The sequence below is a fragment of the Amblyraja radiata genome, chromosome 13, assembly GCF_010909765.2.
Source record: "Amblyraja radiata isolate CabotCenter1 chromosome 13, sAmbRad1.1.pri, whole genome shotgun sequence".
In the NCBI taxonomy this organism is placed as follows: Eukaryota; Metazoa; Chordata; class Chondrichthyes; order Rajiformes; family Rajidae; genus Amblyraja; species Amblyraja radiata.
Window position 1 is genome coordinate 32210896 of NC_045968.1, and position 26602 is coordinate 32237497.

General features: G+C 43.5%; 1 protein-coding gene across 1 annotated transcript in view; it reads right to left on the reverse strand.

The window, feature by feature from the left end:
• ephb1 (EPH receptor B1) overlaps window positions 1-26602 on the reverse strand; it is a 413679-nt gene that overhangs the window by 23948 nt on the left and 363129 nt on the right. Inside the window, exon 13 of the mRNA XM_033031666.1 lies at window positions 3535-3684. Within this exon, the coding sequence (XP_032887557.1) occupies window positions 3535-3684 (150 nt within the window). The remainder of the gene's footprint in view (window positions 1-3534; window positions 3685-26602) is intronic.

Consider the following 26602-nt stretch of genomic DNA (forward strand, 5'->3'; position numbering starts at 1 on the left):
AGTGGTTCAATGTTTGTTATCTAAAGGCATTAAAGCATATGGGGGAAAATACATGGAATCAAGTTTTAGATCAGGCAAGATCTTATTGAATAGTGAACAAATTTGAGTCTTTTACCTTTTGCCTGCGTTAATTCAAGGAATATAAAACAGTTTATGCAATCTCTACCATCATTTAATCTTTTAAATGAAATTTCATTCTTGAGATAACAGTCAAACTGAATATGGTTCTCCAGATAGGCTGTACAACTGGATAGGATCATATGGAATCTTGACAGGGTGGATGTAAAGAAGATGCTTGCTCTTGAGGGAGAATCTATAACTAGGAACCACGGTTTAAAAACAATGACTATTTAAAGAGATAAGGCAATTTATTTTTCTCTTGGAGGATCAGGTATATTTATAACTCTCAAAGATTGTTAAAGAAGAATCTCTGAATATTTTTAATGCAACTGTAGATTGATTCTTAGTACGCTTGGGGCTTATATGGGCACTAGTTGCAGCGGGAAAGTAGAAGTACGGAGTTAAGGTGACAATCAGCTGAGTCATTGAATGGCAGAACAACCTTGCGGGGCTGAGTAGTGTAATCTTGTTCCTGCAGGGTCATATGTTAGAGACTTATCGCACAGAAACAGGCCCTGTAGTCAACCGAGTCTGTGCCAACCATCAACCTCACAATTACCCTAATCTGTCTCAATCATTTTAATTTCCCCACTTTGTCATCAATTCTCCCCCTCCCACACACTAGCACACTTGCACACCAGAGACAATTTGTAGTGGTCAATTAAACTTCTAACTGTCTTTGGGATATGGGAAGAAAAGGGAGTACCTGGGGAAATCATTCAGCCACAGGGAGAAAGTGCAAACTCCACATAGACAGATCCAATGATCAGGATTGAATTGGTTTATTGGTGATACAGCACGGAAAAAGGCCCTTCAGCCCACTGAGTCCACCCTGAGTCATCCCAGCACATTAACACTATCTTAAAAACACTTGGAACAACCTACATTTATACCAAGCCAGTTAGCCTACAAACCAGTACGTTTTTGGAGTGTGGGTGGAAACAGAAGATATTGGAGAAAATCTACGTGGTCACGGGGAGAACATACTAACTCTGTACAAACAGCACCCATAGTCAGGATCGAACCCGAGTCTCCGGCGCTGTAAGTGCTGTAAAGCAGCAACTCTACCGATGTGCCACCATGCCGGCAAAGCTAACACAATTTTTTGGGGGTATAACATCCACCCGTCCGTAATTCAAACCCCAGCCATTAAAGCCTAGTATGAAACAGTCTCTACCTCTTGCTGCCATTCCATTTCTTCTACTACCTAAACTTCTCCAATTCATCTTTCTCCCGTTTTTTTTGGAGACTGCACCAGCCCAAAGGCAAAGCTGAGAACCTCGGCTGACCTGTCTGGTGTCAGCATCTGTCAGAGACTCAGACGCCACAGGACTGATTCCCAGGCTCAGAATCCTCAAGCCACCACTGTCTACAACACCTGCTTGAAAGCCGAGGAGCTCATGTAGGCAAAAGCAAATCGCTAATCAAAGTCCATTAGCTGCTAATCAGTTTGTCATTATGCAGATCAGCACCACTGCTGTGATCAAGACAAAGAAATGATCTCAGTTGCAGTTATCTCACGCACTCTCAAAAATAACAAAGACTGACAAATAGAAGAAAAATATGAGCATATTCGTATGGTAAATGATGCAACAAAATCAATGCACTGTTCCCATAGGGTTGTTGTTTTACATAACAAGACTGATGAAAAAGAATAGGAATAGATTTCACGAGTAGATTTTAACTCTACTTGTTCCGTGGACCAAGTAAACTTCTGTCTGCCACACAAAAATCCAGATTTGAACCTGGTCTGAGCAAAGATTGCAGGCATTTGTTTAATAAAAGGAAATGAAAAATAGGTGCTGGAGATCTGAAATGAAAATTGAATGCTGGAAACTCCGCAGTCAGGCAGCATCTGTTGGGAGAGGAATTACACTGATGTTTCAGATCGAATGTTTCGCTTTCCACGGATGCATCCCGACCTGATCAGCGATTCCAGCACTTTTTGTTTCAGTTTCAGGGTCCTTCTTTAAATGCGTAATTCAAAGCTGTGACCAAAGATCCTATAGCAAGCAAGATAGTCCACTCCTGCTAAATCCAATGGGCTGGCGCGTAGTACGCAACATGTGGGCCATTTCAGTAATATCGACCCGACTTTGGTTATCCCACTCGCAGTGTAATCAACGTTGCGGGGGAACAGTTTGTGTTAATAAATTATAATTCACACACACATATATTTCTCCCGATTTTTATATATAATGATAAACTTTATTTCGGACTCAAGGCCCAGACAAGGGACAACATTGCATAAAAATACATTGCAAACCTCCCACAACTTTACCCTGGCGTCCCAGCCGTGCTGATCCGGGCCAGACTTCCCACACGCTGTGGAAGGAACATAGGCATCTTTTTGCTTTTTATTGTGAGGCAGACAGGCAGAAAGAAAATGAGGAGAAGATTTTTACCAAAGATCTTTGATTTTTACGAGGATGTTTCCGTAACCAGCCTCCGTCTCCGAACTAGTATATTTGCTCCGCTGTGGGATCTTTGGTGCGGAGACAGAAGCCAGTTACGGAAATGGGGCCGAAGATTACCCATGACTCTGCCCATGACCCTACTAGGTATTTTTCATCGAGTGGACTATCTTGCTCGCTGTAGGATCTTTGGCTGTGACGTTATCCTGACGGTGCCCTTCACTTAGCTCTGTGTGAGGGGTGCATAGTTAACATCAGGCCAGTGCTGCTCTGAAGAAGCCACAGACTAAAAGACACCCTGACAAATATGGTTGTCGTTTCTTCTGTGATAGGTCCATAGGATCAGAAGTGTTCCTGCCTCCACCACCACTCAACCTCTCTGCAACTCTGGACTTCCTTCAACTCCTTCCTATCCAAGATGTGGGTCACACCCCAAAGTTGGCTCCTTCAAGATGGTGGTAACTTAATCAGGTCCATGGGTTAAAATAACTACATGTCTGTGGTGCACTTTTCTACACCAATGGAGGTAGTTAACACTGAATCTTGAGGAGGATGACTATTTTCACATGTACTATTTCCCCCAACACTGCTGTGAGCATCCAGCACCCCTTACTCAGTTCGTAAAGAAGATTATTACAGTGCTGTGACAATATGTGTAGGAAGGAACTGCAGTTAGGGAACCAGTCTGAAGAAGGGTCTTGACCCAAAACATCATCCATTCCTTTATCCAGAGATGCTGCCTGTCCCACTGAGTTACTCCAGCTTTTTATGTCTATCTTCTGTGACAATGTGCAATAGGTCACGAAGGTAAACAACATGCGAGGCGCTGCATCCATCAGTCTTTGCTCTGACAGAGCAGGTATCAAGTCAGTGTCTGGCCTAACCCATTGGTAGTTCCAGCAATTTGATTTCCCTGAGCCATGTGCTTTCCCACAAACTCATTCTAAAAGCAATTTCTTATACGTGTTGGTGCTGAATTACATGACAAGGTTGAACTTACATCTTGATTCGACATGTCCCAGTAGGGTCTCTCTCCAAACGACATCACTTCCCACATGACAATTCCATAACTCCACACATCGCTGGCTGAGGTGAACTTGCGGTACGCAATCGCCTCCGGTGCAGTCCATCGCACAGGGATCTTCCCGCCCTGCACAAGCAATTAAACACCGTCCATGGTTAGCTTTTACAATCATTGTCATGGAATCCCCATTAAGTCCGTCATATCAGCAGAAAGCTCTCGGATAAAGAAAATCAGTTCAGAGGCCAGTACTTCCTTACATCAGCACAAAAAGTCAAAAACATAAAGGAAATGGTATAAGGAATAGGCTACCAGGCCCCTCAGGTCTGCCCTGCCATTCAATATGATCATGGCTGTTCTATGCTGGCCTTAACACCACGTGTACCAGTTCCCCGTAACCCTCAATTCCTTGAAGTTTCAAATATTTAATTATCTTCAAATTAAATACATCTGCTAATCTGGACTGCAGCACCCTCATGAGCAAAAAGTGATTTGCTACCCTCTGATAGGAGGTACATGACCAGAGTGACAAAAAGATCTTCCACAAACACAAATCCATGACCTTTAGCACCAAGGAGGACAAGGACAGCAGGTGTACAGCAATACCATTACTTGCAGGTTCATCTCCAAGTCACAACTTGGAGAATATATTGGCATCCCTTCAATGTTGCTGTTCCTGTAAATAAATGTGGGAACACCTTTACGAGAAGGACTGTGGTAATAGACGAAGGTAGCTCATCCCTGTTTCAGGTCTGAGATTTGAACCTTTCTGTTTCCTACATTTTGTTTTTTGGATTCTATTTGTCAACCTGCCCTGGCTCACAAAGGTTCCAACTTTTTGGACCAGTGAAATTCCACTTTGAATTTTGTCAAAGGTCCCAGTGAAGTCTGCTCTGGCTCCCTGGTAGAATACTGATGACCATGCATTCTGCAAGGAGTCAACATTTGAATGAAAAGCATGCCGGAATAGAATTTTATTCCTGATCTGACTATCTTGGCAAATTAAGACCGTGAGACAACATTGATGAATAGATGACCTAAGTGCTAGCAGAGTAAAGAGTCAGGAAGGAACGCATTCATGTGCTTTTTCATTACTATCAAGGTTGCAGAGAGAGAAAGCCAGGCTCAGCTTCTGGCTCTCCCACTGAGAATAGCCACACAGTGCATCCTTGCCTCACAGAGTGGAGTATGGAGACATCAACTAACCCTGCCACTGTGCTGGATCTTTAGGAACCGTTGGATGTAAGCTTGCTGCACAGTTGAATATTAAAAAGAGAAAATGGGAAAATACTGCTCAAGTGCTACAATCTATGTGAAGCCTTCAGTCCTGTGGGAAGGAGTTGGGATAATGTTTTTATATTTTGTCTAAGTTAGCCCTATTAACCTCTGCTCTTTTGTGTAAGTGGAAGAAAAGTAACATCTCATCATCGCACTGAATCCTTGAATCAAAGCGGTAGTTACGTGAAGTGATTTGAAAATATTATACTTCACAAATCTGAGCTAAATGTTTGTGGTGATCCTCGGGGCATTTATGTGCCTTGAGGGACTGCAGGATGGGCCAGTGTATTTTGCTCAATCATCTAAGGGGGCAGTGGGCCGCCAGGGCATGTAGCTGAAGGTCAAGTATAGTCCTTCTCCTGTTCATCTCTGCAGACCAGGACATGTCTGTGCCTTCTGGGGCATAGTGGTATTTGCCTTTTGCAATTTGTATTCCTGCTTAGTCTAAAAACAAGTTCCTACACTCAACAATGGGCCCACTGTCTACTAGAGCCAAAGCATGGAAACATCCATAGCCTGCAGTTCTTCCTCTACACAGCATGGAGCACTCTGCACCCTTGTCACCAACCATCACATCCTTATCCCCTCAGATCCTTCAATACCAATTGAGACTGCAGAAAAAAATGTATTGAATTTACAATATGGAAAATGAGCAGCTTAGCTAAACACATAAGCAAAACATTCAAGTCACATTTACCAGCTCTTTTTCAGAGTCAGTGAATCATACAATATTGAACTAGGTCCTTCGGCCCACCTAATCTGTGCTGATCACCAGGCGTGCATCTACAGTAATTTACATGATTCTCCACATTCCTATCAACTCCCTCCAGATTCCGTGACTCCCCTACATACAAGGGCAACTAACAGTGGCCAATGAGGAACTGAAGCATGCAAAGGAATCCCATGTAAATTCCACATGGTCAGGATGGAAACAAGGTCACTGAAGCTGTGACGCAGTGACTCTGCTACCTGCACCAGTTTCACTGCATCTCATTTCCATCCATTTTCCATTCTAACATTAAGAGAATTATGGATATCCTGACCTTGTGAAAGAGACACTGGAAATATTCCTCAGTTTTACAAGGTTCATCTTCTCGCGCACATCTATGAGGATTTCTGCAGTTCCCCATTTGGTTCTTTTGTACAACTTGGAATTGAACTGCTGCATCACCAGTACCTGTTCTCCAGCTCCATAAACCTCTAACTTGCCTGCAAAAAATCAAATTGCTGGAAGAGAGTTTGGCAGAAGCCTGTGGAGGGAAAGGGACATACCATGATAGGACAGGTTTGGAGGGATATGGAGCAAATACAAGCAGGTAGGACTAGTGTAGCTGGGACATGTTGGCGATGTGGGCAAGTTAGGCCGAAGGGCCTGTTTCAACACAGTATCATTCTATGACCATGCTTTGGGTCGTACCATGTTTTCCCTCCACAAATGCTGTCTGACTTGCTGAATTTCTCAGCAGTTTGTTTGTTGCACAAGGTTCCAGTATCTGCAGTCTCTTGTGCCTTAAATTTGCTACCTCTTTCCCCTTTGCTGTTTACCGTAGAACACAACATTTAATAGTGTTCGTGACATCTGCACTCTTGGGCCTTTATGCTTTTCAATATTACGCTCATATTGAACATTTCTTGGGACACTCAACTATGGTGGGAGTTCTAGGAAAGCTATATACATTCAAATGTGTTGTTTTCTATAAATTATGGAAAGCAGATTGACATTTTAGACTTTAAAATTCAGAGATACAGCAGGGAAACAGGCCCTTCGACCCACTGAGTGCACGCCAAACACCAACCACCCCATACACTAACACTATCCTATACAATAGGGACATTTTTTATAATTTTATAATTTTAATTTTAATAGCCAATTAACCTATAAACCAGGAGGAAACCAGAGCACATGCAGTCACAGGGAGAATGTACAAACTCTATACGGATAGCAGCCGTAGTCAGGATCGACCTCAGGTGACTGGAGCTGTAAGGCAGCAAGTCTACTGCTGTGCCAATCTGCCGCCTAAGAATCAAGTTGCCTCTTGCTTCTGCACTACATTGCAGAGTGAACAAGCCAGACTATCCTTAGGTTCCTTTTTTCATTGGTGGGGGGCACCACAGACTAACTCACCCCATAGAACACTCATAATGATAAACATAGCGTATTTCATCGATCGACCTTAATGCTTAATCCACTTTCTTATTGGTTCTGGAGTAGACAAGAGGGAGGAATTGTGAATTGATGCCAAAAGGTGGATGAATTTGAACTAGAGCAACAAATGTAACGACAACAGTAGTAGCAGAGTTGTTACAGTCTCAAGGTGAAAGTAGATATTAAAATCGAGGAGCCCACATGTGAAAAAATAAGACCCTTGTGGAAGGTATAGGAGAAAAATGTTACAAAGTAGTGGACGGTGAATTAGCAGCCTTGATTTACTCTGCTGATATAACTTCTCCATCACGTTACAGACCAGTCTCTCCCTTAGAAGTGGAGGAGAGTTACATTTTCTAGATCAGTCTGGTCTTCTGAGTTCCTCGAGCACTATATATATTATATCTAGACCCCAGTATCTGCAGTCTCTTGTACCTCCAATTAAATGTTCTACCTGCCTTCTAAGGCACTGAACTGTCCCACAGCACCTACTGAACCTGGCTGTTATATTCAGGAAGGCTATCATTAAGGCATTTGGGCGAGTTTGAACAGTGAGACCCAGAAGTCCTGCTGTTACCTTGGATAGTTGCCACAAGTCTTTACTGCCCTTCCCAACTCTGCTCTGAGTGTGAGGCAGCTGCAGACAATCTCTCAGTGCAAGAGGCCCTTCCCAAAAGCTGTCTGAACAGATTACTTCAAAGGGAGATGGCTCATTCCTTTTCATTCTCGCTCCTTGAAAATATATTTTCTCTGTTTCAAAAGTTAAACCTCCTATTAAGCATCTGTAACTCGTTTGTTCAAATTGAGAATGACGACAGAGGCATCCTGTCAAATTTATTGTCTACTGACGTAAAGTCAGCAAAGTAATCTCATCACAATGTCAACTTCTTATGACCAAGGGACCAGAGCCTGGGAATTGCTTTACTGGCAATAAAGCAGAGTTGTATGTCATCCTAATTGCAGGCAATAGTGGAGTTGCTGCCTCATAGCATCAGAGACTCGGGTTAAATCCTGAACTCAAGCGCTGTCTGTTTGGAGTTTGCATGTTCTCCCTGGGACTTTGTGAACTTCCACCAGGTGTTTAGGTGAGTGGTAGAAGAGGGCTTATTTCTGAGCTGTCTCTTTGACTTTATGACAAACAGTGTGAAAGACTAATACACATTGAGATGTTCACCGAACAGGGCTGTGGTCATTGCAAGTGTAAGATCATGCTGTATCACTTCTAGCATGATGCTTTTCTTCAATTCATTGCAGTTTTAGCCCAGCTTGAGAGATCTTTCCACGTGGTTCTTAAAGGGGCACAACATAATCCAAGCTGCACTCTTCCTGGTAATTGGGAAGTGTTGATAGGACAGGCCCTATGGCCTGACATCAACCATGATATCAAATTAATCTAATTCTATCTGCCAGCACATAGTCTATATACATTTGTCCACCCCGGCCTATTCTTGTGTTTGTCGAAATGCCTCTTAAATGTTGCTATTGTATTTGCAGTTCAACAGCAGCCAGCAAATCCATTCCCTTCCATCATGCTGGCCTCCCAAATGGTTGTTCATATGTACGGGGTGTTTCTAAGTCAGGCATTTGTAACCCAGGGAGGATCTGTGCTGCTGCAACATAACTTCTCAACTGTTATGCTCAATGCCCCAACACAGTACAGATGCCATTACGCCTTTTTTTCACTCTATCTAGCTGCATTGCCACTTTCAGGGAATTACTGTATGGGCTTGCACCCCATGATTCCCCTTTACCTAAATAAGCATTTTACCTTTTGCAGTATACTTTCCTCGTGCATTTGACTGCTCAAAGTGGTACACCTCACACTGTCTAGATTAAACTTCACCCGTCAGTTCTCCGCTCATATCGCCAACTGATCTGTATCCTGCTTGGCCAACCTTCTCATTGTCCACAACTGTGTCAATGATTGTGTTACTATTCATCATAAAGGTACATCATAAAGAACATGAAACATGTTCATGATGCATAGGATGGGGCAATATAGAAACACTCAGGGGCTACTGGCGTCGTCTCCCACCATGAGCTGCCAGAGAGGACATGAGCGCATCGTTTGCATGGCCGCACTTGATTTTCAGGATGCTCAAGTCAAGTCAAGTTTATTTGTCACATACACATACGAGATGTGCAGTGAAATGAAAGTGGCAATGCTCGCGGACTTTTGTGCAAAAGACAAACAACCAAACAACCAAACAAACTATAAACACAATCATAACACACATATTCTTTTACATAATAAATAATGGAAGGAAAAACGTTCAGTAGAGTTAGTCGCTGGTGAGATAGGCGTTTACAGTCCGAATGGCCTCTGGGAAGAAACTCCTTCTCAACCTCTCCGTTCTCACCGCATGGCAACGGAGGCGTTTGCCTGACCGTAGCAGCTGGAACAGTCCGTTGCAGGGGTGGAAGGGGTCTCTCATGATATTGTTGGCTCTGGAGTTGCACCTCCTGATGTATAGTTCCTGCAGGGGGGCAAGTGAAGTTCCCATAGTGCGTTCGGCCGAATGCACTACTCTCTGCAGAGCCTTCTTATCCTTGGCAGAGCAATTCCCAAACCAGATGGTAATGTTCCCGGACAAGATGCTTTCCACCGCCGCTGCGTAGAAACACTGGAGGATCCTCGGAGACACTCTGAATTTCCTCAATTGCCTGAGGTGGTAAAGGCGCTGCCTTGCCTTACTCACGAGTGCTGAGGCGTGTGATGCCCATGTAATATCCTCGGAGATGTGGACTCCCAGATATTTAAAACAGTTCACCCTATCCACAGGATCCCCATTTATCCTCAATGGAGTGTACGTCCTCAGATGATGTGCCCTCCTAAAGTCCATGATCAGCTCCTTCGTTTTTTTGATGTTCAAGAGGAGGCTGTTATCCTGGCACCAGAGTGCTAGAGGCTTGGCTGAGATCAAGGAGGTGCTGTTGGGTTTCTTGTAGCGGGTTCAGGTGGATAAATCCCCAGGGCCTGATGGAATTTATAAAAGATTATGGGGAGAGGTAAGGGAGGAGATTGGAGGGGCCTTGATGAAGATCTCTGTATCCTCACTACCAACAGGCAAGGTAGGTCCCAGATTGAAGAATGGCCAATGTTGTGCCTTTATTTTACAAGAGATTATCCAGGAAATTATAGGCCAGTGAGCCACATGTCAGTGGTGAGGAAGGTTTTGCAGAGGATTCTTCAGGGGAAAGGATTTATTCACATTTGGAAGTGAATTAGAGACAGTCAGCATGGCTCTGTACACAGCAGGCCATGTCCTAGTATATTTATTGATTTTTTTGAGGATGTGACAAAACTGACTGATGAGTATGGCAATGGATGGAGTCTACATGCAATTTAAAGGTATTTGATAAAGTCCCTCCTAACCTCCTCAGGACAATGCCCAACACAAATTGCTCATTCAAGATCGATTCCAGACTGCCATAAAACTGTGACCACCACCTTCTCCGTATGGTAGAACAAATATTGAGTGATAAGTTTGAGCCCTTAATATAACCAAAGTTCCACAGGTATTCGCAAAACAACATTTGAAAGCAATTTGATGCAATTGATGATTTCAGATTTAATTTTGTGATTTTGTCTATTATAGGAGTTAAGCTGACTGAATATCCAGTAGATTTTAATAGACATTCCAAACCTTTGACTTGATGCCAGTCCTAAAATCGTTCTTGAGCATCTGCTTCCTTTATTTATGAGCAGATTTCATGTGGGATTGCTCAATGTGAATCAAAGCCTTGCTAAACTATGACATGAAGAGTAATGGGTGCAGGAAGAATGTACCATATGTCTAACTTCCAACACTCGATTACAGGTAACGGTTAGTTTGGTCTGCCCTTGCCTTTTCTCACTGACAACGGCTCAAAAGTTTGCAGATCACTAAGATACATACAATTCATGGCTCTCTCATGCGCAAGAGGATTAATGTTCACAATGTAACTGTGTAGATTCCTATCAGGAAGCAACCTGTAATGAATTATGGTGAAATTCAAAATCCAGTGTGCATAACAAAACTTCAAAAGTCTTCATTCTTGCTGTTTCTGGAACATGCAAGATTCAGGTTTCCACTGGAATCCCTTGTCGCCCTCAGTAATGTGAAATACTATAGGGAGAGAAGTTCAGTAATGTCAGCTCATGAAGTCACGTCTGTGATAATTAAACCCAGCAACAGCAGAGTTCCTGGGCTGATTAGGTTGTTAAGAATGTGGGGAAATACCTGCCATCCAAAACTGTTTCTAAAGAATAACAGTGTGTTCTTAATTATTAACTCAGCACAAGGTGTGATTTGCATGGGAAATCTAAGACACAAAGTCTCCAGTCTCAGCATATTAGGAAGTAGCTGCTGATTAGCACTTCCCTTTTCCGACTGTCAATTGCACTCTTGACCCATGAAATGGCTTTTGCATTTTAACATAGCTTTGCAGCAAATAAGAATCAAACATTTTCTTTCAGATTGAAAATGGTTCTGAATGATACTAGCTGTGTCTCGGAAGGCTGATTCTACACGATAATGTAATTGGGTATTTATCACTTGTTGTAAGGCGCCTCCACTTGACAACACCAACCAATATTTAGCTGTGCCCTCTGTGGGTTATCAGTAATCTGGCATGCAATTGCCTTTAATTATTGCCTATTAATTGAATTCACATTCAAAGATAATACAACTCTTTGTCACATAAAAATCCAGGAATTCCGTAATCAAAACCATGAGGTAAATCACGACATTTAAAACTTCGACAGGTACGTGGATAGGTTAGGTTTAGGGAACTAAGGGCCAGGCTCAGGCATGTGGGATTGGCTTGGTTAATTAACTTGGTTGGTATGGACGAGTGGGGCTGAAGGGCCTATTTTCATGCTGTATAACTTTATAGCTTCAAAACAACTCGAAGGAAACCATTAGCAAGCACAGATTCTCAACACATGTCAGAGTAATACTTGAGTTCACCAGAAGAATTTAGTAAAAATTGTAGAGGCAGGTAAGGTCAAAGGATCTATAGGACTCAAGGGCCTGAGCTATAGCTAGATATAGGGCAAGGTAGGACATTATTCCTTGGAGAGCAGCTGAGGAGTGATCTAATAGAGGTGCATAAAATTATGAGGGGAATTTACAGGGTGAATGCACTATAGTTTTACACAGAGTAGAGGAATCAAGAACCAGAGGACATACGTTTAAAGTGAGAGGCCAATGATTTAATAGGAATCTGAGGCACAACATTTTCACTCAGAAGGTGATGGGTACATGGAGTGAGCAGCCAGGGGAGGGTAGTTAAGGCATGTACAATAACAATGTTTAAAAGACAATTGAACAGGTACAAGGTCAGGAAAGGTTTAGAGGGATATGGACCAAACGTTGGTGAATGGGACAAGCTTAGAGGGGGCATCTTAGTTGGCATAGGCAAGTTGGGCAAAGTGTTTGTTTCCATGCAGTACAAACATTCCGTGTAAATAATATCTCAGTATCTCCCTTATTCACTTTCTAATACACTCTGCATTGAGATATAGATGGTCGCCTTCAAGAAACAATTATTTTCACAAACCATTATTGTTTCTGACACAATGAAATGCAAATAAGTAACAAAGAAGATTGATGAGGGCAAGGCTATAGACAGTCTGTATGGACCTCAACTAGCTCTTGATGGGGTTTTGCATGGTCGGTTGCTCTGGAAGATTTGTTCGAATATGATCCAGGGAGAGCTAGTTGATTGGATTCAGAATTGGCTCGAGGATAGGAAGCGGAGGGTGGTCGTGGAAGATTGTTTTTCAGATTGGAAGCCTATGAGTATGGTGTGTCTCAGGAGTGAGTGCTGGGCCAATTGCTGCTTGTCATCTATATCAACGATTGTGATGAATATGTACAAGGCATAATTAGTAAGGTTGCACACAACACTAAAATAGATGGCATCATATTGAAGATGGTTATCAAAGATTACAGCGGGATCTTGATCGGATGGATAAGTGGGGCATGGAATGGCAAATGGAGTTTAATGCACATAAGTACGAGGCGTTCCATTTTAGTAAGTTAAACTGGAGTAGGATCTTCACAGTGAACTGTAGGGCCATGGGGAATGTTACAGAGCAGTGGGATGAAGAAGTACAAATGCACCGTTCCCTGAAAGTGGCATCGCAGATAGCTAGTGATGAAGAAGGCTTTTATCATGCTGGCCTATATCAGTCAGGGAATTGAGTATAGAAGTTCAGACATTATCATATAGTTATACAAGATGTTAATGAGACCGCACTTGCCGTATTGGATTCAGTTTTGCTCTCGCTTCAACAGAAAATATGCCATCAAGCTGGAAAGAGTGCAGAGAAAATGTATGGCAATAATGCCTGGACTTGAGGGGCTGAGCTATTGAGAGAGGTTGGGCAGGCCTTGGATCACAGTGGGCTGAAGGGTGATTTTACAGAGGAATATAAAATTATGTGGAGAATAGGTAGGGTGAATGGACAGATGTTTCTAGGATTGGGGAATGAGGAACTAGGGGGTATAGGTTTAAGGTGAGAAAAGGAAAGATTTAATAGGAACCTGAGGGCATAGTTTTCACACAGAGGGTGGTTGTTATATGGAATAAGATGCCAGTAGAAGTCATTGAGGCAGGGACTATACAACATTTAAAACATATTTACAGGTACATGAGTAGGAAAGGCTTAGAGGGGATTTGGCTTAGGAAGTAATTACCAGAACCGATGTGGAATAATGATTTAAAACAAGGCTTTCCATACAAGATTTCGAGGTGCTTAAGGGAGAATTCACCTTATGCATTTTCTAAAATGAATTGTTTTAATTGAATTATGAGATGGGGGTGCCACTGGAAATGATTTTCCTAACTGAGCAAACTCACGGTGTTTGAGAAACAATCACATTCATAGGTCTGGGGGGGGAGGGGCATAATTTAGACTTTAGAGATACAGTGCAGAAACAGGCCCTTCGGCTCACTGAGTCTGCACCGACCAGCTATCACCCCGTACAAAAGCGCTATCTTACACATTGGGGATAATTTACATTACAATTTTACTGAAGCCAATTAACCAACAAAACGTGTACGTCTTTGGAATGTGGGAGGAAACCAGACCACCTAGAGTTAACCCACACGGTCACGGGGAGAACTTACAAACTACATACAGAGCTCATAGTCAGGATCGAACCCGGGTCTCTAGTGGTGTAAGGTAGCAACTCTGCCACTGCACCACTGTGCCACCTGGAATGGGTAAGAATGGCACATTTCCTTCTTTGAAAGACATTAGTGATCTAGATATTTTTTTGGCAACGTGGTGGTGTTGAGTTAATATTACTGCTACAATTTGAATTGTGAGAAGATATATTTATTTATTCAGTTTCATCATGAATGGCCAAGGAAAGCAATTGCTTTTATTAACACATATTGTACAATGATAGTCTACTAAACAATGTAACATACAGCCGTCAGTATTTTTAACTTGCAGTAGCAAAAATAAATATATAGTTATTAAAAAGACCTTTTGTATTTGAGGATCATACATGAAAAATAACTCTCTAGCCTCCAGACTCTTTTCCTTAAAGGCATAATTATTTTTATAATGCAATTTTCTAAAATTAAATCATCATCATCGTTGAAAACATCAACGGGCACCGTGCTTTACAATGCTATGTACGACAGTGATCGCAACTTCTACTGAAGTGTGGATGGCCGTTGGCTCGCTAGGAGCTCATCCGCCCTTTGACAGGTCTTGTTTTTGGTCCTGCTGGGGGTCCACAGCCCCCTCCTCACCTGGCAAACCAGGTGGGGGAGATGGTTTAGTCGCCGACTATCCAACCATGGAGCGGGTGGCACGGGATTACATGGTACCCGTGGCGGGGGGAACTCCCCCCGACCTGACACAAAATTAAAGGTTTCTCAAAAATGGCACTATTGCATTATAGCATAACTGTCTGTACTGAACCCTGTAGAATCACATTGATAACAACTCTCAAATCACAAAAAAATCCATCTAGAATGATTCTTTACTTCCTGGATATAGACATAGAAGAGCAGCATTGGAAAGCACTAGACCAGTAACAATAACAAGTTTCAATGTCCTTTATACTCAGCATAAAAGTTTTAGAAAAGGACAAAGCTGAAATAGGAGTAAAGGTTCTAAGCTGAGATAAGGCCAGTTTTATTAGATTTAGCAAGAGTGCACCGGAAACTGCAATTTCAAGGTGAATTAGCATCTGCGGACATTAAAGGTAATTCAAGGGATTTGGTATAAATCTGTTCTCAGAAAGCTTATGCGAGAGAGTAACACCGTAAAACAGCGGAAAGCCTGGAACAGTTTAGAAAGTGTAGGAGTGAAATTAAAATTGAAGTTAGGAAAACAAAGAGACACAAAAAAATTACTGGCATGTAAAGTCAAAGAAAATCCAAAGATATTTTACTGGTATACGAAGAACGAAAGATTAACTAAAGGTAGAGGAGGGCCGGGAAGGTCATCTGTTCATGAGGTGGACATTGGTAAAGGGGTTATAGGAGAGATGAGGAGAAATTTCTTTCATCCAGAGGTTGGATGGGTGAATGGAACTTATAGGACAGAAATGAAGATAGCCTGATTGTACCTGCTTGATCACATGGTGTGAGATGAACTTACAGTCTTTCAGCGGACAACCTGTTGTTCAAAATTAAACAAATTGCCAATTTGTTTATGAGAACCTTAAAGGTAGTTAGATCTCTGGAGAGAAGGAATGGGCGACGTTTCGGGTCGACACCCTTCAGACTGAAGAAGGGTCTCGACCCGAAACGTTGCCCATTCCTTCTCTCCAGAGATGCTGCCTGTCCCGCTGAGTTACTCCAGCATTTTGTGTCTACCTTCGATTGAAACCAGCATCTGCAGTTCTTTCCTACACAGGTAGTTAGATCTAAGCCATGAGGCAAGAATGATCTTAGATTATGTTTAATTCATTGGATTCTCCAGTTAACCTGCAATGACCACACCAATAACACAGGGGCTAATTTTCCCCTGTTTAGTCGACATCTTTAACAATTTTATCCACTGGTTAGCAAGCTGCTGCAACGTGTGGCATTTACATTCCATGACAACCTGAGAACGGCCTTAAAGCAAGTGTTTTGGGATTCTCTGGTTACAACACAGTGAACTTCACAATGGGGTATCTACCGAACATCTCAATGCACTGCAATTTATCCAGTCAATAAAATGAAGATTAACAGCTCTCTATTCTCTGAAGCTTCTTGCTAACACTGAGATTTCGAGTTGTCCAGATACGTGAATACTAAAGAATGATATTATTTCAGCCGCTCTTTACATCAACTCAGCTTAAATGTCAGGGTTCATCTTGTTATCTGCTGCCCTTGTATAAATTTTTGACATGTACATTCTCTTTTCCTTTTTGCGGTGACAGGTTTTTTATCAGACATCTGCCATTTCAGTTTTACTATGTTTAGCATTTCACTCACAAGTTAGTCTGAGTGCTATTGTCTACTTCATGGCATTTGAGAAGAGGCACAAGTTCCTCCAACATGGGACCTTAGTAACGGAAGAGAGATTATGGGACAATGGCATGCCTGAGGTTTACTAGAAATTCTATATTCTTGATTGGTTTTGAGGGAATAGGAATCTAAACGGGAAATTTTCAATCTCATGTTATAGCTCTGAGACTTGATCTGCATGAATGCTCATGCTAAGCCGAATTCCCACTCTTGTGTATTGAGCACAAAGTTTAGGCTGAGGATTCAGTGCAGTGTTAAGGGTGTGCTGTGGTCTTTTAAGGTGACCAAGTATTTTCTTGTCAAATGTTGATTCAAGATCCCATTCAAAAGATACTAGATTATAACACAGGGGGCTATTTAGTCGATATCTTTAACAATTTTTTCCCCCGGTTATATGCAACCTCAGAGTCTGGCCAATACTTATTCTTCAATTAAACGTCTAAACAAATCATAGGGCCACGTATCTTAATTCTGTTGGGTAGAGATTATTTTAACATAAAATGGCTGCTCTATTCATGAAAGTACTTTTTACTGACTTCAATGGTGAGAAAAACTGAGTAGGCAGCATAACCTGCAACCAATCAGTAATTGTGGGCTCCATCGAAAATTAATTTTCACAAAGACTGGTCATTGCATTCAAAACTGAGAGTTGGAATATACACGTCCTTTTCAGGATGTAACTAGTGGAGTATCCCAAAGATCGTTTCTTGGCCCTCAATTATTTATAATTTATATGAATGACCGAGAGAGGGGACAGAGTGTAAGGTAGCCAAGTTTGCTGATGACATGTAAATAGGTGCAGGGGCATGTTGTGATGAGGATATTTGGAGGCTGCCACAGGATAGAGACAGGTTGAGTGAGTGGGCAAAAACTTGGCAGATGCAGTTTAACGTGGGAAAGTGTGAGGTCATGTACTGTAGTAACAAGAATCAAATTGTGGCTAACGATTGAAATGGAGAAAGATTGCAGGAACAAATTACAGAGGGACCCAGGTGTTTTTGTACACATAGAAAAATAAATGCAGGAGGAGGCCATTCGGCCCTTCGAGCCAGCACCGCCATTCAATATGATCATGGTTGGTCATCTAAAATCAGTACCCATTCCTGCTTTTTCTCCATATCCCTTAATTCCCTTAGGCCTCAGAGCTAAATCTAACTCTCTCTTCAAAACATCCAGTGAAATGGCCTCCACGGCCTTCTGTGGCAGAGAATTCTTTGGGTGAAGAAGTTTTTCCTCATCTCAGTCCTAAATGGCCTACCCCTTATTCTTGAACTGTGACCTCTGGTTCTGGACTCCCCCAACATTTTTCTTGCATCTAGCCTGTCCAATCCTTTAAGAATTTTATATGTTTCTATAAGGTCCCATCTGAGCTTTCTAAATTCCAGTGAATACAAGCCCAGTAAACCCATTCTTTCATCATATGTCCCGCCATTCCGGGAATTACCCTGGTGAACCTACGCTTCACTCCCTCAATAGCAATAATGTCCTTCCTCAAATTAGGAAACCAAAATTGTGCACAATACTCCAGGTGCGGTCTCACCTGGGCCCTGTACAACTGCAATCGGAACTCCTTGCTCCTAAACACAAATCCTCTCGCAATGAAGGCTAACATGGCATTAGCTTTCTTCACTGCCTGCTGTACCTTTCAATGACTGATGTGCAAGCAATCCAGGTCTCGTTGCACCTCCCCTTTTCCTAATCAGACCCATTTTCCTAATCAGACCTGGTCCTAATCACCAAGGCAAATTCCTTGTATGTGTAAATACTTGGCCAATAAACGTATTCATTCATTCATTCAGATAATAATCTGCCTTCCTGTTCTTGCCACCAAAGTGGATAACCTCACATTTATCCACATTATACTGCATCTGCCATGCATTTGCCCACTCACCCAACCTATCCAAATCACCCTGCATCCTCATAGCATCGTCCTCGCAGTTCACACTGCCACCCAGCTTTGTGTCATCTACAAACTTGGAGATGCCACATTTAATTCCCTTGTCTAGATCGTTAATATATATTGTAAATAACTGGGGTCTCAGTACTGAGCCTTGCGGCTCCCCACTAGTCACTGCCTAACATTCTGAAAAAGACCCGTTAATTCCTACTCTTTGCTTCCTGTCGGCCCACCAGTTCTCTATCCATATCAATACCCTACCCCCAATACCATGTGCTCTAATTTTGCACACTAATCTCTTGTGTTGGAACTTGTCAAAGACTTTTTGAAAGTCCAGATACACCACATCCACTGGCTCTCCCTTATCCACTCTACTTGTTACATCCTCAAAAAATTCCAGATCAGTCAAGCATGATTTCCCCTTCATAAATCCATGCTGATTTTTACCAATCCTGTCACTGCTTTCCAAATGCGCTGCTATAACATCTTTAACAATTGACTCAAGCATCTTCCCCACTACCGATGTAAGGCTAACTGGTTATAATTCCCCATTTTCTCTCTTGCTCCTTTCTTAAAAGGTGGCTACCCTCCAGCCCACAGGGACTGATCCAGATTTGAGAGAACATTGGAAAATGATCACCAATGCATCCACGATTTCATGGGCAAGCTCCTTGAGTACTCTTGGATGCAGACCATCAGGCCCTGGGGATTTATCTGCCTTCAGTCCCAACAGTTTACCCAACACCATTTCCTGACTAATGTGGATTCCTTTCAGTTCCTCCCTCCCACTAGATCCTCGGTCCCCTGGTATTTCTGGGAGATTGGTTCTGTCTTCACTAAGGAAGACACAAACAAAGTACTCATTTAACTATTCTGCCATTTCCTTGTTTCCCCATTATAAATTCACCTATCTCTGATTGTAAGGGAAATACATTTGTCTTCACTAATCTTTTCCTTTTTACATACCTGAAGAAGCTTTTAGAGTCAGTTTTTATATACCCTGCAGGCTTTCTTTCATGCACACATCACAAATGTTAGCCGGCAGGTGCCATTATTAGGGGTGGAGTTTAGTTTTCGGTTTTTGTTTGTTTTAGAGATACAGCGCGGAAACATGGCCTTCGACCCACCAGGTCCGCACTGACCAGTGATTCCCATATATTAACACTATACACACACCAGGGACAATTTTTACATTTAAATCAAGCCAATTAACTTTCAAGCCTGCATGACTTTCGAATGTGGGAGGAAACCAAAGATCTCGGAGAAAACCCGCGCGGTCACGGGGAGAACGTATAATCTCCGTACAGACAGCACCGGTAGTCGGGATCAAACCCGCGTCTCCGATATTGAAAGCACTGTGAGGCAGAAGCTCGAACATTGTGCCACCGTGCCGCCCCATATTAGAAATATGGAAATACTGTTAAATTGGACATGGTACCGGTGAGGAAACACCTCGAGTCCTGTGCACAATTGTTTGATACAGGTGCACAACCTTTTATCCGAAGATCCAAATAACGAAAACCTCCGAATAGCGGCCATTTTTTCGGTCCTTGAAGAAAGGTCCTTGAAAACGTTCGCCGAGGGCGGCCCGCAGAGGTGACAGCGGAACCTCCGGTCGGTCCTCGAAGAAAGGGGAACTAAATCCCCATTCATAAAAGAGAAGATGAGGGTATATTGCGCGGGAGGGTTAATAATTGACAATATGCTGCTGCCTGCCCGCTGAATTAAAAAGTTCCCACGGTAGACTCACGATATACAGTGTTTCGTGAGTCTTGCGTGGGAACTTTTTAACTCAGCGGGCAGGCAGCAGCAGATTGTCGCTCCCTTCAGTATCACCCCACCTACACCCCTCTGCTTCCCGGCCATGTGTGTGACCCCTTCCCTCCCCTCTCCAGCTCCCCGCCCATTGCACCGGCGCGGGGGCTTTGCACTGTCTTCACGTCGGCGATTTCGCAGGACCGTGTCAGGACCAATTGGACACCGACCACCAGGCCCACCGCAAGCACGGAGATCCCAGAGACCCACAGCCAACAGCAGCCCAGCCCAGCCCCACTCCAACTACAGAGGAACCTGGGTTGCGGATGACGGGGCGCAGCTCGGGGCGTCGTAGGGGCCCATCGGGGAGCAGCCACTCAAAGCCACGCCGGGAGATGTAGGGCCCTGCCCCGGCCTTGATGTTGGAGCCCCCGGCGGGCGCTAGCAAGTCCACGGCAATTTACAGCCGCGCCGGGCGTTGTAAGGCCCCCCTCCAGGTCACTCTCAACCTCTATGATGTTTGCTCTCAACCCCGTAATTTGGGCGGGAGAAGTCGCCGCTGCCGGTGCCCCGCAAAGCAGTCTCCCACCGGAGACCCGCGAGCTCCCGGTGTCACCATCCACCGGAGTCGGGTCGCAGCAGCTCGCCCCCGCAGCTCTCCACGCTCCGAAGCTGGCTAGCTCCACGGAGGTAGGTCCGTAGGTCCACAGCTCCCACCGCCGCCCACCGACCCCCAGGCCCACTGCAAGCACGGAGATCCCAGAGACCCACAGCCAGCAGCAACTCCAGCCCAGCCCCGCTCCAACTCCAGAGGAACACGTAGGGGCAGAAGCTGATGGTGTGCAAGGTACGTCTTGTTCTTGGGGTGGCGGATGAGGGGGCGCAGCTCGGGCTGTGGGCGAACTGCCACTTGTCGCTGTAGCGGCCAAAGATCATAGAGGAGCTCCTCTATGATCTTTGGTAGCGGCCCATCGGGGAGCGGATTCCTCTGGAGTTGGAGGGGGAGGGGGGTATTGTGCTGTTTGATCGCCCCCTGCTATCCCAGGGACAGGGAGACACAGCGGCTTTTTAGACTGATGGGCAATCACTTCCAAAGTTCTGCCCACACAGTCAGTACACTTCTCCTACACTGTATTTCATACAAACATTTATTCTGCAAGAAAAAACGACATTGAAGACTCAAACTCGCGATCGAGTAACTGCCAGGATCAAGGCGCAAACTCGCGACCTTGCGGATATGAGCCGAGCACTCTACCACTGAGCCAGCCATTAAAATCTACGCTAAAAAAATTCCATTCCGAAGACCGACAAATTCTGAATTACGAAAAGTGTCTGGTCCCAAGGCTTTCGGATAAAAGGTTGTGCACCTGTATACTTATTTAAGAGAGGATATACAAGCCTTAGAAGTAGCCCCACTAGGAATTACTGGGATAGGAGCATTGCCGTATAAAGAGCCCTAAAGCTTTGGAAAGGGTCCAGAGGAGTTTTACCAGAATGCCTGAATTAGGGGTATTAGCTACAATGAGAGTTTGAACAAATTTAGATTGTTTTCTCTGGAATGCCAGAGGTTGCGAGGAGATGTGATAGAAGTATGGGGCAGCATAGTGGCACAGCGGGTAGAGTTGCTGCCTCACAGTGCCAGAGACCCGGGTTCAATCCTGACTACGGGTGCCGTCTGTACGGTGTTTGTACCTTCTCCCCGTGACTGTGTGGGTTTTCTCCGGGTGCTACGGTTTCCTCCCACATCCCAAAGACGTGTGGGTTTGTAGGTTCATTGGCCCTCTGCAAATCCCTAGCATGTATGAAGTGGATACGAAAGTGGGAAAATATAGAATGGGTGATCGATGGTCAGCGTGGACTCAGTGGGCAGAAGGGCCTGTTTCTATGCTGTATCTCTAAACAAAATTAGAAAACGAATACAATCCAAACTAAACTAAACTAATCCAAACTAAACAAAACTAAACTAAATATGTATGCAAATACAAAGTACACCACACGGACTTCCCCAACAATACAGCTGTTATTCCAGCAGTTTGTGTCTTTTTCTTAGAATAAAGGGGAGGTCATTTAAGACTGAGGTGAGAAAAAACTTTTTCACCCAGAGAGTTGTAAATTTATGGAATTCCCTGCCACAGAGGGCAGTGGAGGCCAAGTCACTGGATGGATTTAAGAGAGAGTTAGATAGTCAAGGGATATGGGGAGAAGGCAGGCACGGGTTATTGATAGGGGACAATCAGCCATGATCACAATGAATGGCAGTGCTGGCTCGAAGGGCCGAATGGCCTCCTCCTGCACCTATTTTCTATGTTTCTATATGTAAAATCATTAGAGGCATGGATGGAGTATACAGTCCGAATCTATTTCCTAGGATGAAAAAAATCAAATACTAGAGGGCATAGATTTAAGATGAGAGGAGCAAAATGTAAAGGAAATGTGCAGGGCAAGTTTTTTTACACAGCGGGTGGTGAGTGCCTAGAACACACTGGCAGGAGTGCTTGTTGAAGCACATAAGTCAGTGGCATTTAAAAAACTTTTGGATAGGCACATAGATATGCAGGGGATGGGGGGGATATGGGTTATGTGCAGGTGAATAAGTGATGGACTTGGCATCCTGTTCAGTACAGACATTGTGGGCTGATGGGCCTGTTCTCATGGTGTACTTGTGGCATGCTATATGGTCTATTTCTTACAAACTAGGAGTCCATTCAGCCCACTGTCATGCTGGATTTTAGAGTGTTGTTAAGGTGACACATTGCCTTATTTACTTTTCAGAAGCTCTTCTCTGCCATATATCCATTGACTCCCACTCTAGCCCCCCCTCCTCCTGCCCCCCCCCCCCCCCCCCCCCCCCCCCATTCTGCTGCTCCCTATTTGCTCTCGGGTAACTAGCCAACTAACCAATCAAAGAGCATGTATTAAGGATGCAAGAGGAAACTGGGGAAACCACACAGTCACAGGAAGAACATGCAAACTCCACAACAGACAGCACCCAATATCAGGATTGAAACTAGAACACAAGTTTAAGGCAGCATCTCTGAATACTGTGCATTGTGTCACCTCGACAACGGGAAGGTACAAATGGTGTTTCCTAGCCGAACCAGCTATGCGCAGGGATCTCTGCAATTGGATCCTCGACTTCCTCATTCACAGACCACAGTCTGTTCGTATTGGTGGAAATGTGTCAGCCTCGATAACAATCAGCTGCGTGCTCAGCCCCCTGCTGTACTCACTCTATACTCATGACTGCGTAGCCAGTCACAGTGCGAACTCCATCATCAAGTTCGCTGACGACACCACTGTTGTGGGACGTATCACTGATGGGGATGAGTCAGAGTATAGAAGAGACATCGAGCAACTATCCATATGGTGCCAGCGCAATAACCTGGCCGTCAACACCAGCAAAACCAAGGAACTGATTGTGGACTTTGGAAGGAGTAGGAGGCGGACCCACAGCCCCATTTATATCAACGGGTCGATGGTTGAAAGGGTCAAGAGCTTCAAATTCCTGGGTGTGCACATCTCTGAAGATCTTTCCTGGTCCGAGAACACTAATGCGATTATCAAGAAAGCTCATCAGCGCCTCTACTTCCTGAGAAGATTACGGAGAGTCGGTTTGTCAAGGAAGACTCTCTATAACTTCTACATGTGCACAGTAGAGAGCATACTGACCGGTTGCATCGTGGCTTGGTTCGGCAACTTGAGCGCCCTGTAGAGGAAAAGACTACAAAAAGTAGTAAACACTGCCCAGTCCATCAGCGGCTCTGACCTTCCTTCCATCGTGGGGATTTATCGCAGTCGCTGCCTCAAAAAGGCTGGCAGTATCATCAAAGACCCACACCATCCTGGCCACACACTCATCTCCCTGCTACCTTCAGGTAGAAGGTACAGGAGCCTGAAGACTGCAACAACCAGGTTCAGGAATAGCTACTTCCCCACAGCCATCAGGGTATTAAACCTGGCTCGGACAAAACTCTGATTATTAATAACCCATTTTCTGTTATTTGCACTTTATCCGTTTATTTATTCATGTGTGTATATATTTATATTACGGTATGTGGACACACTTATCTGTTTTGTAGTAAATTCCTACTATGTTCTGTGTGCTGAAGCAAAGCAAGAATTTCATTGTCCTATACAGGGACACATGACAATAAACTCACTTGAACTTGAACTTGGTTAGCAATGGAGACAGGAATGGGATGGCACCATATGAGAACGATAATGAGAGTAATGATGGTTTCAAATCTTGCACAGTGTATTCTCAGTCGGAGGTGGCCAGCCCCATCCTGCAAAATTTAAATTCAGATGACTGAACCCTGGAACAGAAGTTGAGGGGCAAAAAATGCTTGTCACATAGCATCTCATTTTGAAAGCTTGTCAACTGGAGACAAACATCACACTGAATTGCTCAGGCTTTTGGAGACCATGAAGCCGTTACACTGTCTTTTAAAAATATAAATCATAAGGAATTTCTATTTGCCTTCAATCAACCACTAGTTTATTTCTATCTGTATGCTGGTTCATTATTTTTCCCCTAAAAGTAATATAAGTATTTGCTTTAGATTCCATCAGGGGAATTACCGAACAGTATCACTGAGTCAAACAGTGCCCATGGAGTGAACCAACAAACAATTGAAATGCTTTATCGGAAGAAAACTGCACTGATTAGTGATTGTAAACCAACCAGTGTTAATCCATTCTATTAGTGCTAGGGACTCCAATAACCCCTACACGGTTACATTGCCCTGACAATGTCAATTTGGACAGGATCTTTCCCTCCAAATCATTGCATAAAATTTGTCAGCTTGACAATGTCGTTACATATTCGGTGTAAGAAGGAGACTTCTTTATTTCTCTACATGGTAGAAGGCATGGAATAATTGTACCACTGCCTAGCTTTGAATGTATTGTCAATTTTGCTGCTTTTTCTTCCATGGAACATCCAACCTCAATGAAGAATGTACAGGTAAAACTTAGTATACTTATGCAGACTGGAAGGTTTCTTGGTGCACTGTTTAAAGCAGGGTTCTGCAAATAAGTGCACTCCATCATTCAAGTCAGCTTGGCGAGATAGAGGACAATAGAACATTGCTCCCGATTCACGTGATGTTAATCCTTAATAGATCAATTACTGAATTGTCAGTGAATTATTTTCCATAGTCCATGGTTTTAAAACATCTTTAACTGTGCTGATACCCTTTTGTTTGCCTTGTTTATCAGATGGACGATAAAAGGAAAATAATAACCAGATTAATTATCAAACAACTCTGTGTTTCCATCTTCTTGTTCCGTGTATGTTTGGAGCTGGAAGTTTATGGCACCTGTATGCTGTAAAGTTACTAAAGAGAACTGTAAAATGTATCAGCTCGTGCTGCTTTTAAACAGATCCTGGAGTCAAGCATTATAAGCTACTAATTCAACAGCTTCTGTGCTTACATGTGTTTAGCTTTAACCCTTAATAAACTTATTTTTTGCTTGGAACCAGAAATAAACGACCTGCTACCATGGTCTACCATCGATCACAGAGATTACAGTGCACATTCCTCAGCAGTAACTATAGCACACAAGCTCAACGCTGAAGAATTCTATGTTCACTGAGGGACTCATTGCTTTCTTTATTTGGTGGTTTCAGAAAGGAGGGAGAAAGAGAGGGGTTTGTAAACAGTATGGATTATTGTTTGGATGGATGCAATAAGTATGAAGATATAGCACAATGTTTAATATCAGCATGACTACCAGTTCACTGGGGTGGAAATGATGCAGCTGGTCCCTGGCTAGCCTCTCATTTTTCTGTTTCATTAACGTGTTGGGAATTATTGTCAATTCCAGCCCATTTATTGTTGACAAAACTGAGTATTACATTGCTGCTTGTCAGGCAACAGCTCACTCTCACTCAATTGTCTCAGCCCTGAGCACAGTACCAGATCGCAGCCTCGCGGAAGGAGCTCCCACATTTCCAATCAATCCTTCATCCCATCTGCTGTCCTCCGACTCAGATCTCTGCTCTCACCCCACACAGCCGCTTACCTGCTCCCTGATCTTGTGATCTGGTCTGGAGGCAGCAGGCTTATTTACTCTTAGATCCTTTAGCAATGGCTCTTAATTTGATGTTACATTTGCTTGGAGCTAGCCTGGGTATAAAAGAGCTGCACCTCAAAACAATTTTATACAAAACATTTCAGTGTAGGTGAAACACTGTGATGCTTTCTACAACCTTAGGACATTGCAAGGAAGATGGAGGATGATTTATGGGAAGTCTCAGTTGAATGCAGGCATGTGCACTAGCCAGTTTATGCACAGCAAGATCCACAAATCATCATTTAAGTGATCAAGTTATCTGTCTGATACTGGTTAAGAATAGCAATTTGGATGGAAACCCCTTTAGTTTAGTTTAGAGATACAGTGCAGAAACAGGCTCTTCAGTCCACCAAGTCCACGTCAACCAGTGATCCCCCACACAAATAGTATAACTGACTCCAGTTATACTAGTATAACTGACAGTT